The 19932-nt window shown below is 41.6% G+C and overlaps 2 protein-coding genes across 5 annotated transcripts in view; one reads left to right on the top strand and one right to left on the bottom strand.

Annotated features, from left to right (window-relative positions):
- Positions 1–325: 325 nt before the first annotated feature.
- Positions 326–19932, top strand: part of gja5a (gap junction protein, alpha 5a) — a 33574-nt gene continuing 13967 nt past the window's right edge. For all 4 annotated transcript variants that reach the window (XM_086091852.1, XM_086091851.1, XM_086091853.1 and 1 more), the window contains exons 1-2: positions 326–506; positions 2191–2264. The gene's annotated coding sequence lies outside the window, so the exon portion shown is untranslated. The remainder of the gene's footprint in view (positions 507–2190; positions 2265–19932) is intronic.
- On the bottom strand, positions 3310–7064 carry gja8a (gap junction protein alpha 8 paralog a). The gene is made up of 2 exons (XM_086091046.1): positions 7034–7064; positions 3310–6481 (listed from the first exon to the last, which is right to left on the bottom strand). Exon 2 carries the CDS (start codon positions 6464–6466, stop codon positions 5216–5218), a length of 1251 nt encoding a protein of 416 aa, XP_085947172.1. The 5' UTR covers positions 6467–6481; positions 7034–7064; the 3' UTR covers positions 3310–5215.

Raw genomic sequence — 19932 nt, forward strand, 5'->3', positions numbered from 1 at the left:
TTTTTCATGCACGGTGGAGGAGGAGGAAGAAGAAAAAAAGGAGGAGGAAGGTATGTGTATCGTCTGTCATGTGTACTGTGGACTGTGGATGAGCCACGAGCAAGCCGGACTGGTATCAAAATGCATTCAATGACAGGAGGATGTTTTTACATTTAAATTAATCGAAATATAATTCATTGTGTACATACACTTCACCATGATGTGACATGTGGTCTGCAAAAGTATTTTAAATTTACAATATTTAAAACCTCAAGGTATTTTCTTAATTTTGACCCTTGTGGGCCAAATTACGTCACTCGAATTTTTTTTAAGGCTACTAGTTTGTGGTAAAGTATTATATTGTTTATGCTAAACATGACATGACACTTATTGTAATAAATTATTGTGTGATTTGTTTTTAAACCTTCAGCATGATCGCAGACCGCAAGCCCCACCCACCCACACACCTTTTTTTTTTAGACCCTTTAGTGCCACTGTACTTCATGTGAGAAAACGCTAAACTAAAGGTAAGCTTAAAGAAAACATTTGAATGGTTTTGCTTCAACACACAGCACTTTGTTACATGAATATGAACGCATAATGTTAACATGGTTGGTTAAAAAAAAAGAAAAAAAAGACTGTAGTCCTCATCTAGCTGGCCAGCTAGCTAGCTACACATATGAGAGCCAGGGACTCTTAAATGGAACAAATCTGCAGATGACTGAACAATAAAGTGTCTGTTGCGACTCGGAAAATCCAATGTTACTACTTTATTTTATTTTTTAAATAAACAAATACAAAACAAATATTAAGCAGATTTTAACCACTTAAAGGACTTATGTACAATTCCACAAATCAAAATGGCAGTACGCGGTGAAAGGACGCTCATTGAAAATCATTGGACTTTGGGCCGTAATTTGATTTGTGAGAATTATTTAAATTTCAAAATGGGATGAAATGCCTTTTGACTACGTACTAAAACAATCTGCCTGGTTTGACTCAACTCACCTCCATTGTATTACTATTAGAGATGACCTGCTATTGTGATATTCATTTAACAAGTTAGCTTTGACTACATCCCGAAAATACATGCTGATGCTCCCTTTGGAAAGTCCACTGGTGTGGCCTCTTTAGAGCACCTTGTTGTGGGCATAAAACAACAAAAACATACATGGGCTAAATAAAAAAATGAACGCATGGCACAGTGAGAAATGTGGAAGTGACAGGAGGGGGAAAAAAAGAAAGAAAGAAAGAAAGGTCGTCGACCATGATTGTGCGCAATACATGGTGAGAAAGGTATTATTTTTTTCTATTCATTCAAATTAGGCATAGCTGTTATCAACACTGTGTCTAATTTAGAATATTTTTTTTCACTTTAATGCATCTAGAACAATTTTTGCTAAACTCCTGGTTAGGAAGGACCGTCCGTACCTTCCTTAAGGTGTTTGCACCTTCATCACTCTCTCTCTTCATCCTCCTAGGTTATAACTCAGATAAGCCATTTTTCATTACACTAACCCAAGAGTGTTTTTTGTGTTATGTTGTGCAAGCTGCCGTGGGAAGACGAGCACCACATCTGACAAACAGCATAATTTGTTGCCTCCGCTGCCATGCTCAACAAACAATGTCTTTGCCTCCTGCCGGCAAATAATGTTCTCAGAGGCGTGTGTTTGGCTGCCGCTGATTTAAATCCTCACCCGAGCATTTGCGCTCTTATGTACAAGGGAATCACGCAGCTAACAGATGTATTATCTCCTCTCATCTCTTCTTGTGCTCTCTGCCTTTGGGGCCCCTCTTCTTCGTTTTTTGGATTTTCTTTTTTTTCCTGATAGGCATATCAGATGTTTACAAACATCCAACTAAGGTTGAAAGGGTCAGAGAGTAGCCAGCATCACACTAAATCTCACCATATCGGTGACTATATACAGCATGTTTCCTCTGGAATTCCTTAATTAGAGTTTTAAGCCAGGGGAAGGAAGCCACTGCAACATGTACACTGTATGTATGTGTAAAAATGTGTATTACTACCCAACCACTCATTTTCTGTAGTGCTTGTTCTAAGCAAGAGAGCAAGAGGCAATGTACAACCAGGTTTCAGCCAATCACAGGTCACAAACCGGTACAGACTAACAACCATTCACACTCACATTCACACCAATGGACAATTTTCGAGTTATCAATTAACCTAACATGCATGTTTTTGGATTGCAGGAGGAAGCCAGAGTACACAGAAAACCCAGGCAAGCACGGGGTGAACATACAAGCTGCACACAAGAAAGCCACACGTGAGATTCAAACTTAAAACATCTTGACTGTACGGCAGCCAATCTAAAAGATGAACCCCAAATAAAGCTCAGATGTTCTAGAAGGCTTTTCCTGACATTTTTGCATTGACATCATAAATGACATCATGTACTGAAGAACTGGACGTGCCTTCAAAATAGATGGACATTTGAGAATCAAACTGGTCAAGAAGGCTGACAGCAGCACTGAAGGAGCTGCAAACATCCTATTTTTTTTTTTATTATTCAGTTGGAACTGGGTCCTTCATCAGGGTGGAGGGATTTAGCGACAGTTCCAAATACCAGTAATTGTTAACTTGTCACAAAACCTTCAGCCTACTAGAAAGTAAAGAATGGCAGTAAAAGCCTACTAGAGCATCTGAACTTTATTTGGGGTTATATAATAGGCACTTTAAATGATGGCAGGTGTGTGCTGACTCATTTACATAAGTTTGAATGTGATTTGTTAAATTTGAACGCAGCCACATTCCCAATTTTTACAAGGTGTGCATTTTAACAGGGGTGTGTAGACTTTTTATATCACTGAATGGCCTTGTTGTTTTTCTACTGTGTGATTTAAAACTGGTGAGTAAAAAGTCGACGGTGTAAAATGGCAACATTTCAATGGTTGGGAATTCTGCCTAGCAACAAGTGACCATGAGAAGGCGTTGATACTGAACCTACAATTATATTATATTCACTCTGTTGCAGTTTTATAATTATGAACGATAGAGAGAGTACGTGCTGTATGCGTGTGTATTGTGTGTAGTGATCCACTGTTGCAAGCAGAGACTGGAACGTGTGATTACAGGGACCTCTGCTGGTCCCTTCATCACTTTACACAGCAAAGGAGGACGTACTGTCGTGTGGACTCAAGTGCAAGTTTAAGCTGTCTCTCTATCAAATTTGCCGTTAAATGTGGTTAATAACAGTGTGCATGATTATTGGAGTTGTGTCACGTAGAACAATGTCAGTATGGTGTGTGCGTGCGTGTGTGTGCATTAGGTTGTACAGAAAGGCAACACAGCTTGACCATATGTGACTTTTTTATTTTATTTTGTTTAAAAAGAATACACTGCCACTACACAACTATCATCAGTGAAGACTACAAGTTAGTAAAAAGGATTTTTTTCCTTGTATATATATTAATCATGTCTTCTTACAAACATCACAATCAATGCAACGGTCTAAATAAAAATACAGTCGTACAATAGCAGTCATAACACGTTATAGGTGTAAACAAGGACCTTGTGACGATTTTTAAAAAATACATGTTTAGGTTTTTTGACAGCTCACAAAAGGTTCAAAGCTGCCTATTGTACCCTGCAAGGTGTGTGTGTGTGTGTGTGTGGGTGTGTGTGTGTGTGTGTGTGTGTGTGTTTTGATCCACAATTTCGATTTTGCATACAAAAATCAAAATTCCGAGATTCGTAGGGTTCCATCATGTCGCTGTATCAAAAAAATTAAATAAAGTTCACATTCTTCCAGAAAATAGACAAGAATAAAATAGATTAAACAAGTAAAACTTTAAGGCTTGATTCTTCGTTCGTATCGTAATATTTGCTGGTGAGTGACATTTTAGCTTCTCAAATAGCATCCGTGATGGAGCCTTGCTATTTTCTGACATTGTTACATCAAATGTGTAAGCAGCCTAGACAGTCAAGTACCTAAAACAGCACAGTATGTACAATATGAGACATAATATTGGTGCTATGTACAGTTTTCTCTCAGACTTTTGGCAAAAGTATCTTTTGGTGTTTTCTCCCCTGGTCAAACTAAATCAAGTATTTGTCTTGCCCCCACAAATGAGGTTAAGGATGCTTGTTTTCATTGATGGCACTCGTTTCTTTTATTGTCCCGCCTCCCAACAATACTTTGTGCTGATGGGGCAAGATCTTTATCACCCGCACGCCTGTTTGTACAGCGCAAAAAGAGAGAGGATTTGGCCTGAGGTGGCTCTATAGTTCATTCTCTAATGGGGCAAAATCAGCCCCGCTCTCTTCCAAAACCATATCACAGTCTACGCAAAAAGGTTGCAGAAATCTAGACCAGATGTGAACAGAATCACATTGAAAAAGACATTCAGGCATGTGGTCTTTCAAAAGTTTTCCCCCTCACTGCTTGCTATATAAACATGAGATGCTTGCACTTGAAAAGATTCCCGTGGAAAGAGATGCATCGTTGAGGTGTTAAAAAAAAAAAAAAAAAAAAAAAAAAGCCTTGCACAGTGTGTGAACCTCTGCATGTGCAAAAAGGTGCTCTCCTCTCGACCCCGAAAATGTGACTTTTGCCGGTGACAAAGAGCTGCGCACGTCGTATAAAAATGTAAAAGTAGGCACTTGTATGTGTGGCATGCACTCGCATTATGGCACTGGTTGAATGGGAAATGAACTACAGCAAAGTTACTGATTGGCAGACACACAAAGTATACTAAAACTCTCTCCAGTTTGTAAAAACTTTTCCATCATTTGATTAAAACCTTAGATTAAAAGAAAGATGTTACTTAAAAATGGAACATATGGTTTCTTTTTGTCAAGTAAAAACATGTTTGCCCAGCATTTTTTTGAATATCAAGAACACACAGTTTGTTTCACATTTGACATGAACGCTTGCCATTATTGTCCCAATTTGTGTTTTTACATTTTTGTTTCGTTTACCTCCGCTAATGTATTTAATGGCTGTTTCTTTTATTTCATACAAGATTAGAAGGGAGGGACATGCACCAAGTAAGAAATCATTTCATTCAGGTGCAGATCTGGGATTTCTTTTTTCATATCATTATTTCATAAAATTTCCAATATCAGACAATATTCTACAATTTCCCAGTGAAAAATCTCAATGGCGAAGATCTGTGGTTCGATTTATTGACTTGCCCATTCAGAAGTATGTGTATGTGTGTGTGTGCTCTCCCAGATGTGGTTATGTGGTACATGCATGTGCTCGCCGTCACATGTTCATACGGTAAGGTCATCCGACCTGGCCTTACTGCTCGCTTGGCTCAGTCGGCTCAGAGGTCTGCTATCCTCTATCGTATCCGAGGCCTTCCTTCCTGCCTGGGCCAACGCGCTTCCTCCCTCCCTGGTGACTGCCCCCTCCACCTCCGCGTCGGCACCCTGCCACTCTCCACCTTCCACCCCCGCTGGCGGCGCCCCCTTAGCTGCATCCACCTGCTGCAATGTTTCAGTGGTCTGGGTGTAGGAGGGCAGAGTCTCGTCGTATGTCTTGGGGATGTCCCCCATAGGCAGCTCCTCCTCAGCCTTCTCCTCCAACCCGTGGAAGGGTGGGGCCCCCCTGCCGGCCTCCATGCCCACTTCCGCCAGTGGGTAGAGGTGTGTTATAGGGGGAGCTTTCTCCTCATCCAAACGCTTGTAACCTTTAGCCCTCTGCAACGAGGACACTGGCAAATTGGGCAAGCTTTTTCCTGGTGGCAGGGGGGCCGAGCCTTCGCCCTGCGCCGGGGCGGGGGCCGGCTTGCGAAAAACAAAACGAATCTTCTTGAGGCCCAGGTGGCTGATCTCCACAAAGTTGAGAAAGAGCGAGACGCAAGCCACGGCCAACATGAAGATGATGAAGACCGTTTTCTCTGTGGGGCGAGACACGAAGCAGTCTACGGTGTTAGGGCAGGGCCAGCGGCTGCATTTGTACAGCGGCAGGATGCGGAAGCCATACAAGAAGTACTGGCCTACCACGAAGCCCACCTCAAAGAGTGTCTTGAAAATGATATGGCAGATGTAGGTCCGTAGTAAGGTGCCCTCCAATCGGAACTTCTTGCTTCCTTTCGTGCTGGTCTCCTTTGTGGTGCGGACGCTCCCCTGGTCAGGTGCCAGCGGGAGTCGCTCCTCACTCAGCTCCTGTTGCCGGCTAAGTTCCGCCTCCTCGCGTTCCTTGCGCTTTTCCTCCATGTGCACGTGGTGTACGGCGTGGCCCACGTACACCAGAGACGGCGTGGACACGAAGATGATCTGCAGAACCCACAGACGGATGTGGGAGATAGGGAAGGCCTCGTCGTAGCACACGTTCTCACAGCCAGGCTGCTGCGTATTGCACACATAGTCGGACTGCTCGTCGCCCCACACGAACTCCGCAGCCGTGCCCAGGATGAGGATGCGGAAGATGAAGAGAACCGTGAGCCACACCCTGCCGATCACCGTGGAGTGCTCGTTGACTTCCTCTAAAATATTTCCCAGAAAGCTCCAGTCACCCATGATCGGTCCGTAGCACTGCGGAATAAAGGGTGGGGTAGGGAGACACATGGAGGGTGCAGACGGGCAGGGAGGGTGGGGTAGGCAGGCCCGATAAGTGGGGCGGGGAGGGTTGAGGGTGTAGGGGGCACACATAGAGTGTCAAATGTAAGAAAATGTCGAAAAATTGGACTGGAAAAAACACAAGTGAAATTCCAAAGATATTGTGTCACCAGATGATACCGGTAATGACTTCAGGTCTACTGCACTGAACTTTTGTCCATTGGGAACGTAAAACTAAGCTTGCTAAGTTCAATCACAGACAAGCAAAGTTCTTTGAAAATTAAATTGAGTCAATTAAACTATACCAGCATGGTTGGTTATCTCATTGTGAAACAGTTCACAGTACAAACTCTGACTACGACAGGCAGCGTGCTACATCTTATCATCTCAGCAGTCAAACAAATCCAAACCACAACAACTAAACTAAAACTTAACATGTAACAAAAAATAAATAAATTATTAGCTCAAAAGCCGCCGATCTTCCATATGCTCGCATTTACATTATATGTAACGAAATGGGCAACTTGCCACAGCTGCGGCTCCCTCGAAGTTGAGTCCTGTCCCGTTCTCTTGGCACCCGGCGGGGAAAAGTGAACTTTTTTCTGCCCTCTTTCCCACCTAAAGCCCTGTCCTTGTCGCCCCACTGAGCAGATGTGAATGAATCGGCTCTGATGGTTGGTTTTGAGTTTGCTGCGATGTTTAAGCTTGGAGCCAGACGGCCTTTATTTGCCGGGGCGACGTGTGGTGACGCAGAGAGACAATAGGATCAACAGAGCCCGAGCGGGGATGTATGGGGAGCAGGCCTCAGGCTGCCATGGCAGCATGGACGCTGCACCACTGGGCCACCGGGTCCACCGCAGCACAGTGGTCCCGACCAATTTTCTAAAACATCCTGCATGCTGTTGCATGCTGTTGCTGAGCCTGCGGTTGTTCGGCCATGCCAAATGTTAGGGACGTCATGTCCGGATGAAGGAGAGTGGGTGTCCTTAGGAACTAGTGGAAATGAATGGAAATATAAATAAACAAGCCGACAACAAAATGTACACAGTTGGCTTCATGGGTAATATGAGTGTTATTATGGGTATTTTTTTTTTAAAAAACTTATCATTTGTCCACACACAAACTCAGTTTTATAGTATTAGTCAAAACCAAGGCCAAGTGAAGCGCAAGATTCTTGGACGAGATTATGTCAATTAACACCAAGACTCCACAGTGATGTTACAATGTCAAGACCAAGACTTAACCAATTCAAAACAAGGTCAAGACCAAGTCAATACGAGACCAAGTCATGATCAAGACTCTGAGGAAATGAGACTATGTCAAAACCAAGATCAAGGCAATATGAGACCAAGTCAGGAACAAGACTTGAGGCAAACCCAAGACTCAGAGAAGATACACCATGTTAATACCAAAAACTAGATAATAAAAGACGGAATCAAGACAAAGATTCTGAGCAGAGGAGAGCATACCATGACCAAGACAATACAAGACTCAGACTGAAACTGAATAATTGACAGTCCATGTCAAGACCAAGACAAGGAGATGAAATTATCAAGACTACGACCAAAGCAATACGAGACCAAACCTTTTACCGACAAAGGGGCCATTTCAGTTCTTATGAAGTCCTCTGACGATCACACTAAATTTATGGAAAAATGCAAGGAGCAAACAAACAAAAAAAGTATTATATGTTATCATAGCATTTTTTGATAAAACTTTGTTGGGCAGTTTCTTGGATTTTTCATTTTTTTTAAGACTTGTACAGCAGACCAGAATAAATGCTCTGGCAGGCCATATCTAGCCCATTGCCCATAGGTTTCTCACCCCTGCTTTACTAGATACAGGTTTATTAACATCATTGACTATTTGGATGAGTTTCCCCTCAAGGATGGGAGGAGATTTGAACATTAGCTGTAGAAGAAGGTCATTGTGACCCATTAACAAAAGATAAATGATGATACAATCCAGTGTTCGCCAGGCAGAAGCCCGTCCAGTACAGCCTCACTAGAGAATAACAGCATTGAGATATTTATACAGCAACATTGCGTGAGTTTTCACACTGTGGAGTTTGCAAGCCCTCTCAATTGTGTGTGTGTGCGTGTCATTATATTAGCTGGAATGTGTGGAATGTCCACCATTGCTGAAACGTTCCGGTTTGGCAGCTTGGTCAGATGGTTACAGTTTGTTTATGATGCCTGAATGCACGTGCACGCCACTAGTTGTCACCGCCTACACGTTACGTCGAGTTTACATCCAATGGAAGTTTTGATTTTACGTTTAGTTAATATTTTAGAAACGTTTGAAAAAGGGAAAATACGCCACAGGACAGAGACCTGGGGCACACCTAAAGTGACTGGGGAGGGTTCGGATGAGAAGGACTTTAGCTGGATGAATTGAGTGCAGTATTTAAGGTATGAATGGAAGCCTAGGCTGATAGGGGGAAGCTTATTGAGGAAGATGTTGTGCAAATTGGTGGCAAATGACGCACTCAGGTTGAGGAGGATGAGAATAAAAAGGGAACAAAAATCTGCTTTTTTTTTTTTTTTACAGAAACTTTCACGACTGCGGTGTGTGTGGGTGAAAACCGGGCTAGAAAGTTTTGAGTGACAGTGGAGTCCAGTGGCTATTTTCTTACGAATTTTGAAAATGAAGGGTTTGAAGTACTGAAAGAGTGATACCAGTGAAGAGAGAAGAGTGAATAGCGGATATAAAGGGAACCAAAGATCTGGATGTGACCAAGGTTGTTGGGAGAGGTTCCAGCTGTGAGTGGAAGGCTTGAATTTATGGATGAGATGAGATCAGATTTCAGAGTAATTTTTTATAAAGCAGTTTTCTATCTGTTTCTACGTAAAAGAGCACAAGTAACTGAACCCATACTGTATGTTTTCCATCCAAGGAACAAGAAATTCATGGTTAAGGTGCTGTTCGCTAGACATTTTGTCGGACTATACACTTTAAAAGTACATTCTAAACTTAAAGTACAGGTGGTCTTTGACAAATGTGTGAGTGGCAAGCAATTTGAAAAAAAAGAAGCAAAAGTGAACCATGAAAAAGTGTGTATTCATCTCTCTCATCTCTTTTTGCCAGCACGTGGTGCATGACTCCTTTGAGAGAGCACTATGATCATCTCGCTAAGCCCCGCCCCATTACCTCTCAGCCAATCACACTTGCCTCCGCTTGTGACATCGGCAGCTCGATGAGCTAAGTCCACCTCCCAATGTATGTGCTTCATTGTGCTCCACAAGTTGGATTCCACTGCTCAAATTGTCTTACGGTCTTGTGATATTTCTGGAAAAATACATTTACATTAAGCAAATAACCGCACTTTTGAATTGATCCTGAAACGTTAACAATTACTGTCAATTTGAGGTTCACCTCGTTGAACTGTACAAAGAAGTGTATGTGAAAATTAAGAAAATGATCCATCCATATTGTGTCATGCTAGTCTATGTTCTTATCCTCATTAGGGTCATTGTTGGTGAGCTAGATTCGTATACCCTTGACTAGTCGCCAGCCTTGTAGCCTTTAGAAAAACAGCCATTCACACTGACACACTTACAGACAATTTAAAGTTGTCACTTGGTAAAGGATTTTTTTTTCTGATTTTGCCATCTAGAGTTGGGATGAAAACATGACTAACCCTCAAAGGCAATTGATAGTGATACAGTCCTAATCTTAACCCCCCCCCCCCCCCCCCACAAACCAGGAAGTAGTTTAAAACTACAGTAAATATCATACATAAATATCACTAAATATTACATGATTTGTTTTGTCAATTTGTTTGTTTGAGTCCCAGTGGAACTGTTCCCCCTCTTCCAGAATCAAAAATGTAACAGTCTAACCACAAAGTACAAGAATTTGGCACTCCGTGATTCTCTATCAACTTTTTCTAATCAAATTTGATTAAATTTGGTACTGTTGTAAAAACATTTTGTAATGTTAAAAAATATCAGATTTTGCCAGAAGTCACAAAAAAAAATCCCGCTATGATGTAACTGTTCGACCCACGATCAAAAATACACTCCCTCCATTTTACATCATCCTTAAACCAACTAAACATCAGATGTAAATATACACACTGCAAATACAGTGCTGTTGTCACTTACGTTCAAAGCAATTTATTTTTGTCGTTTTCAGTCATAATAGAAAGATGGCTCCGCCCCTGAATGAAAATGATACAGGCCTGTGTGTCAAATGTAAACATTTTACTCTACACAAATCAGGAAGTAGTTTATGAACTACACTAAATATCTGAAAAGCCCACATCCTCCCTCTCTTCCGGCCCACAGGCAGGCCTGTGTTGTGTCGGAGGACGGCGGCCATGTTTGGCGCTCTGGTGTATCCACCGGGTTTCCCTTTAAAGAGCCGTGTGTTGGTATAGCGGACGTTTGGATGCTAAGCCCTACAGTGGGCGCATGAATGGAACTAGGATTTTACACAAAGACATGATGTCATGATGCAGGGCGTGGACGCTATTGAGCGCGTGCAGTGAGGCGCGAGGCCAGATTAGACCTCTGAGGCAGGGCACTTACTGGCCGCTGACCAGAATGCTAACACGCTAACAAACATATCGTGGGGTGATCTGCCTGCAGATCCGCGCTGCCGACCGCTTCCTGCTCGCAGTGGACTCTTTGTAAGACAGGAAGTGGCGGACATCTTAACTCATGTGATTACCTTATTAGGCGAAAAGGCATCTCCTAGCTTTGATTGGTCGCAGTCAGGGGTGCATGTTTTTATCCATACATCCATTTTCTTAACCGCTCATTCGGCAAACAAAATTGTGAGTCAGCACCAACTCTCTCAATCACTCTGTGATTTGTGTGTGTGTCCACAAAAGAAGACATTACATGTTATGTTTAATGTTTATAAGCATTTTTTGAAGAATTCTTTGGGCTTTTCTCCCCCATGCATTTCAAATGGCATCGTAGGTTTTCACTATTCTTGGAAAGTCCCTTTCCACCGCAAATGGCGGTAACCGATTTTAGAGTAAATATAAAAGTTGTCTAAATACATATATTGCTTTAGCCTGGCAAGTCACACCCACTTTCTTGAACGAGAAAGTGGGTCTGGACAGGCGTCCATAGACAGCGATTGGGCTCCGGACGAAAACAGGCCGGCCAATCAAATTTGTCTATTTGCGTGACGTCGTCTTCACTCTTCAAGTTTTTCCCGCAACAACGACATAAGTCATTCACTACTGTCTCTCTTCGGCTGGATGTTGGATTTTTACTTTGTCTCCGCAGAAAAAAAAAAAAGACTTCAACGAGTCACTTTTCTGTCGTCACTCCGCTCTTTGTTCATTGGTTCATTCCACTGTCTGTTAGCTCAGGTTTGTCCCGCCTCAGAAATGCGACTGATAGGACGGTTGACCAGACTCGCTCGCGGCTTTGAACTTCCAGGCTAATATTGCTCCACCTTCTAATCGAATCGGTGGTCAATTATCGTTTTTTTCAAACATATTGATCGGTGATCGGACGAAAAATATTGATCGTGTAAAGCAAATGACCAAAACACATCTGCAGCAATCTACACTAATACATTTACAATACATTTAAGAATCAGCATCTCTAGTGAGTTTTAATTATTATTATTTTTAATTTTTATTTTTTACAGTTATGTGCTGTTAAATTTCATTTTTGCATAGTATTGATGCTTTCCAATAATGGCGAGGTGATAGCAGAAGTATGAATTAAGTCAATTAACAGCCAAATGCACGGCCCGCCACTGACTAATCATAATCCAATATTATAACACTCTTGTGTTATTCAAGCATATTAACGTCCTATTAACAAAACACGGTGACATAAATTTAGCTCTTTCATCCGAGCTTGCGGCGCAAATTAAGAGCAGAAAGGTTTTACAAGATCATCGTTTCTGGCGTCTATTTAACTTACTTAGTGACCTGACCTCCACTGTGTGCGCGGCACGCATGCACAGAAAGGAAGCATTCACAGTGAGATTTAGAAGATGCTATCAGCCGTGACCTGAGGGCAGCGCTGAGCCCCCCGTGACACAGCGCAACACTGAGACCTCGGCGCTCGGGTTTGTGCTTAAAGACAAACAGATATGAGCTTGTTTGTTTAGCTTGAAAACTGAATTGTGAGTGTGTGCGTGTCTTTGTGTTGGTCGTGGACAAAAGCCGTCGATCTCCCCTATTTGTTCCGTTTTTGCTTTCTTTTTCACACCACTCATCTGTTTGGAGCCACTTGTTTTGTGTTTTCGGGCAGTGCCGCAACGAGACGGCCATGTGATTGCCGTCGCACGGACTTTCTCACCTGCGTCGCCGGTTCCAACATTCCTATGTGTTGACCCCTCACTTCCTGCATATAGCAGCTTGTGCTTTCCTGTCATAGTGTGCGGCCCTTGGGGGAAAAAAATAATTTTTTTATTATTGCTGAATAAATACTGGCAACTCCACGTGACCTTGTAAAGGTTCAGCAGTGTGGAAAATGAATGGATGCATGTACAATGGCAACTCAATTCAAATCAAAGTGTCAGGAAGAAATGTTTTTTGTTTGTTTTTGGCTATGTGGTTCCCCCTACAGTTTTGAAGCAGTATATCCATTTATCGTGGAGGATACCTGCCAGGCGCCTGCAATAGTTCAAAATAAACAATTTAAAGAGACTTTAAATACACATAAAACATTCAAAGCCCCCAAAAAATCGAGTTTGGAATATACTCTTTTCAAATTTGTTTTGCCTTCTGTTTATTTTGGGTGTAATTTAACTTTTGGCCACTAGATGGCGGCACACTATTTTGTTTAATACTGTGTGCATTTGAAAGAAGAAGAGTGAAAACAGAAAGAAGGCCCATTTCCAGCTGAGACAAATTTTGATGAAGATAATTGAATGAGAAATCCTGTTCAATCCTGTATTTTATACCTACAGAAAGTGTTGGCTCTGGGTTCATTTTACACTCTAAAAACAGTTGGGTCAAAAGTAACCCATTGATGGATAAAAAAATGGACCAATCCAATTTGGCCCAACTTTCTGGTTGTTTTATACAAAATGACCAATTTTCTTGACCCAAGTAAATGATCTGACCAATATTTATGAGTTGTTTTACACTAAAAAAAACAATTTATTGACTCAAAATTGGGTCAAATTGACCCAAATAGAGGATCAGTCCATTTTTTTTACCCATAGTTGGGTTATTTAGGAATATATAGTCAACATCACTGGGCAATGCCCAGTGGGCATTTGCCATGCATGCTGTAAAAACATACCAAAGAAGTATAAATGGGGTATTTTTCTATTGCGGATTTGACTTATTGCATTGTTGTGGCTGGTCTGTGTGCTTACTGCTCTTATGATGTGTGGTACACTCGGGATGACTGATGCAGCTGACCACAAATGTACAGTAATCACTTCAGTTATTGTCGAAACAATCGGCTAATTGTCTTACATTTTGGAGCCTGCAGCGAATACCTCATTCCTATTTTATCTTACCATAAAGTCGGCAATACATTGATCAACTATTCATAAAACCAAATAAGCAAAAGCATCTTTCTGAAACTTTGATCTTGCCTGTTTTAGCCAACATTTCGCTCCATGACAGTGTGTATGACGCGTGCAATGAAACATACGTGATCAACCCTGCATACAAGTTGATTTCATTACACTTATTACTAAGTAGAATGTACATTTTGCACAGGCAATGCATACAACTCTGAGCAGCAATATTAGCTAGACACGAGGTTCACCACACTGGACCAGCCAGATGGTTTTAAAGTTGTTAGTTTAAAGTCCAATTTGACCTTAGTGATACTTTAAGAACTGACAAGGCCGCTTTGAAAATGGATCTAATTTGGTAAAAGACAGGAAGTCAAAAACCAAGTACAACAGCTCTAAAAACACACAAAAATAAATATGCAGTCTTGTTGAGAAGTGATGGTAAAAATTAAAAGTTTAGTTTCTCAGTAAATATTTTTCACCGGCTATTGTGTTCAGAGATGTCTATCCAGATTGATGGTAAGTAAGATTACAGAAGTGAGCCGTGTGTTTCAACGGTGAGAAGTTTTGCGTTGTTTGGACTCACTACCTGCATTTGTACTTAAGGTTTCCCCTTCCATGTCCTGTTACTGCACCAGTCTGCACCAATGGCACGCCTCTGAGAGTGCCTTTAGTTGAACTAATTCTGGTGTCATTGTACATAATTGGATGCTGTAAGATCAAGAATTAACATAGTTATTCCATTACTGTAGTTGGGTATAACACCTTTTAATAATAAGAATTCTCTATTTTATAGTGAAAAAAATATATTCAAAAGTAAGTTAAAAAGACTTTTTAAGCAGGGGTGCAAAATAGGGGTACAATTATAGGGCTTATAAATCAATAAAGATGGTTAAGTATAAAGACTCAGACCCTTACAGCTGTATACTTTATGCAAGATAGCAAAGACAGCTTTGTGAATTTAAGTACTGGCTCAGTCACACACATGACAACAATCTAACAACCCATCTATTTATTTAGCAAATCAAGGAAACATAGTGAACATGACTGGCGAGTACAAATGTTAAAAACACGGTGCTTTAGGGCACACATGATTGTGCCCCACTGACCAAAAGTTTGTGACAATTAGGACTGGGGAAACACAATTCTTATGATCTTTGTTGCTATGTCCGCGGGCTCGAGTTTTATGATAGCTATAAAGTTGGGTAATAGCCAATCCGATAAGCCATTTGGTGGAGAAATTGCACGTCAGAGTGTTGGAGAGGTTTTTTTTTTTAAAGAATAAATGTCAAACTGAACTTGGTACTACATAAGAATTTTTCTGTCAGAAAGGCTAAAGAAAGAAATGTTCCACTTCTACGCCAGAAACTTCAACCAGACACAGAAGTAGCCTAAAAATGCCTCTTTCTTTCCTGGGCGTTTGATTTTCATTGTTGCACAAAATCCAGTTGCCCCCACCAACAAAAATAAAATGACCTTAAAAGAATTTCACTTTTCCTTGGCATCGATTTTCCCATTTTAAAAGGAGTTCGATTGACCTTTTTCCTTTAGGTTGCTGCCTGAAGAAAGCTACCGCTCACTCACAAATTAGAGCCACCTGGCAGCAAAAATGGCCTAAAAAGCCACTTTTGAGGTTAGAGTTTCAGCTTTTTTGGCTCCTCTTTTACACTTCCACCAGAGGTCACAGCCAGACCTAAACGGTAAAAATAAACCAGACCAAATGTAATTTTTTTTCACAGGATACATTTTGGGACATTTTATAACCCTTTTACAAAAAAAAAATTTTTTCAGAGTCTCTAGCCTGAGCAAAGAAATATGACATTTCCAGGGAGGTACTTTTAAACAACAAACCGTCTTCATGCATACAGAGAATGTTTAATTACTTGATTCAAAACTGTGGTGCTTTAGATTGCAATTCACACATTTGAACCTGTTATTATGAGCAAATGGGGTGATTTTCATTTGGGCTACGGGGCTTCATGTTAGCTTTAAAGGTATGTTGATGAGAAAATGCCAAAGGGAAAAAGTTGCACGTCGCAGGGCAGAACTGACATCAATGAAGTAACAAATTGTTCCATTTTCTCTTGGAAATGTTTTTGCGACCCTTAGGGATTTGTATTTGTTTACCCGTTCTATACCAACACTGGGGGCCCCTTTCTGATTCCAAAATTGTCTAAAATAACACTTTTCTGAAGGTTGACTAACAGCAAATTTTAAAGGGGAAACAACGAACAAAGAAAACACACACACATTTTCAGTTCTTGAGTCATAGGGTTTTGCTTTCCAGCCATTACATAAGAACCTGCTGAAAAACCATCTGATTTTTGGGCCATGCCACAGCGGCATAAAATAGATTAAAAAGCCACAGGAAAGCTATCAACCTTTGCTGACATCACATTTGACGTCATGCATGATGGAATTTGGACCATAGAAGCATATTTGTTCAGAGTTTTTGGCTGAACTGGTTCAACTTTGGGGGTTCTGCTGTATACCCTATAAAGGGCAAATGCATGTGACTTTTGACCGTGACATAATTGGCTTTTAATGTCCCAATTAGGAAAACATATATGAATCTCACAATATGCCTATGAGCTACTGACACATCAACAACCATGAAAAAAAGATTGAATATTAAGGTCAGAGGTAGTCAATCACTCAACAGCCTCATTTAACTGACTGATGCTAATTGGATGCTACAGTTTACAAACAAACCATGAGAAAACACTTTTTGTTATCATCTGGCCCCGAGAGACATCTGGGACTTTTCTAATCTTTTACAAGCCACTAAACATGATGTTAGCGTCAGATCACTTGCGCAGTGAGAGAAGAAGCATGAATTGTTCTCCTCAAAGCCGTATTTGGAAAGTGGAAGGACAACTTCCTCTCCAAGTGGGTTTACACAGGGTGGCACAATAGTGAAGGGCTGGGTGGAGGTCAGAGCAGGGAGAGAGGATGTAGGTGCTGTGAGTGATTGGATGTTTAAGTAGCTTATGTAGTGCAACCTTATCCCCCCCTCAAAGTTAAGAAAAGTTAGCTGAACCAATACTGCTATCCAAACTTTGCCCTAAATGTTCTTTACAATAATGTTGTTGTCTGAACATGACATTCTGATTAACATTGCGCTTGTGGAATATGAGTTAGAGTTAAGCAGCGAAAATACACACGTTTTTCTCCATCTCAGGGAGCGGCCATTTTGCCATTTGTTATCAACTGACATCACAGTTGCTCAGGCATCGACCAATCACAGCTCACCCGTTAATTTTTTTAAGCTGAGCTGTGATTGGTTGTTACCCAAGCCCTAAGCAAATGTAATGTCATTTTCAGTCGACAGAAAGTGGCAAAATGCCCCCCACCCCGACAATGTTAAAAACGGGTGGATTTGACATATTATTGTAAAAAAAAAAAAAATGTTTGTGTTGACTTCCGCTTTAATACGTATCTCACACTGATCTTACATTACCCTTAAAATGTCTTACAGATGATTTTTTTTAAATGCACCTGATGGAATTTGAAACTTGTGAGATTTTTCTACAAATATGTAAAAAAGGAAATAAGGTGTCTGATAAATGCACCGTAATGAGGACCTGTATACTGCTTACAGTACGTGCGAGTCAGCCAAGGCAGGAAGTGCAGTTGGTAGGTCTTGAGAAAGATTACAGAGGAGGGTAACACCCTATATGTGTCAGGGTCCGTTTTTGCAGGATTTCACGCCGTCGGGTTCCCTCGGTCGGCTGGCCGTCGGACACAATGTTATCAAGTCGTGGCGCAGTCAGCGCGCATGTTAGCGAGCACCACCGCTACCGCTACCGCAATCATTTCATACTCACAGAGAGCAGCAAGTGTGTTAAGATGAATGCTGTTTCCTCCAATGAACAATAGCCTGGACGTACGGGAAGTCATAAAACATTTACATTGGTTATCGTTTATTACGCTGGGAATATGCAGAGCATTAGAAGACTCATTCATGTTTTTAGCATCGGCTCGATGTGACATGATCCGTATTTTTGTTTTCATTATATTAAGTTTTGCTCCATGTTTATGTCTTGTCTTACTCGTCAGCCCGATCCTTTGTGTCTACCAATCAGCTTGTCCGGGTGCATCTCATCGTCTCGTCTGTTTGTATTTAGTTCCCTGTGGGTTCCGTCTTTATCGGTTCATTGTTGTTTCTGCTACTGTCAGTTATCACGTACCCTTGTCATGTCATTTTTCTCCTTAGTGTTTGCATTTTTCTTCTGGAAAATCAATTATTTTTGAGACTCCTTGCTTTTCTGCACTTGGGATCCTCCAACCTACACCACGTAAACCTTAAAACCGAGACAGATGAGCTTGAATTGGATATGGAAAAGTGGCTTTTTTATTGCTTTGGTTGTTGGCTGCACAGAATAGCGTTAGCTTCTTATAACTGGCACATAAACCAACTGATGTATATAGCATTACATGTTAGCATTCATGAGCATAGCCTACATACCATGTGAAAGCATTTAGTAGCCTCTTGTTATATGATCTTGACCAGGCTTTGACTCTGGTTCCGCTGTGCTTTTGAACTTGATCTGACAGCTGTGTTTCTACCAGGATTTACTTACTCTCAGCGGTTTTAAAGTTAGGCATCCCTTGGACGTATATGTTGGCCTCTGCTTGTGACCGACTGCCCTGTGAACCCAGAACAATGCGGACCTTTCATTTGTTGTTTGTTTTTAGGGATAGATGGTGCGCACATGAAAACATAGGTCTACACACACACAGTGTATAGACAAAGTCAATCAGTTCACACACACGCACACACACACACACATACAAACATGTTGCTTGTCTGGGTGAGGGCTTCTTGTAGATATCCGTCTTCCTGTGTTTGTTAGGCCGTTCTTTCTCCATGGCTGCTCGCGGGGATGCTGGAAGTACACACTGGTGACATGACGGGTGGCGGAGGGGGTGGTACGAGAAGGTGCGGGGGTGGGGGGTAAGTGGAAGTGGCATTAAGAGAGCATACTTCCTCCCGACTCAATTCACATCTTGATAACCCTGTTCCTTCTGAGGGTGGGAGAGGAACCGACAGTTGGGTTTCGAGATTGTGTTGGCTTTCATTGGTTTCATCTGATAGTCGACAGAAAAGGCAGCGCGATCTTTTGGAATGAAAACAGAGGCGAATGATTTCAATTAATGCATTGCTGATGTTGGAGATTTGCGGAACAAATGGACTCTTTACCACAACTCAGTCTTGACTGTAAGCACTGGAACCTAAAGGCAGAGTTCGGGCTATACAGCTGTTCAACTTCAGTTCGTCTCAGCTCTACATGATTTATGTCAATTTTCCATTTCGAAATGGCACTGCGGGAAATAGCAAACAAAACAAAATAAAAAAACAATGTTGCATCGCGTGACTCATTAATGCAGCCATAACCTCATCCGCTTCTCCAGTGTGGGACATTCCAGTCATCCACCAAGTTCAGAGTTCATCCAGTAAGAATAGCATTGATCCACAATGAGCGTTTGAAAGAAGGCATGGATTCCAGAGAAGGAATGAGGAGTCCAAAATACACATCCCATCCACCAAGCGCATTTGACGTCATCCTCTTGCAATCCTTCACCTGTTCACATGAAGCTTAGTCACTCTATTATGAGCAAAGAAGCCTCCACTGCTCATTTACTGCCATTGACCATCGCATTGCGTTTGCTTTGCCCGGCCTGTCAGCACAGGCGTAATAATAACCCGGCTGTCGGTAATGATGATGTCCATGAAAACAATGCCGGCAGACACGGGCAATGCGCAGGCTACCAAGTATGCATGAGAGGAAATAGTTCCCAGTCCATGAGAACTCATGGAAATACTGTCACGTACTGGGTGGAGAAGGCCTATTGTTGGGCTTCCATTGTTGCTATTGGTCTTATTTAGAAGGCTTAATGACACGACTGACCGCAGTGGTTTAGGGTGTTTGGTAGGGCTGTGCACAAATCGGTGGTGACTAAAGTCAATAAAG

Source organism: Leptonotus elevatus, chromosome 12, assembly GCF_054856555.1.
Source record: "Leptonotus elevatus isolate MCC_2025b chromosome 12, RoL_Lele_1.0, whole genome shotgun sequence".
Classification (NCBI taxonomy): Eukaryota; Metazoa; Chordata; class Actinopteri; order Syngnathiformes; family Syngnathidae; genus Leptonotus; species Leptonotus elevatus.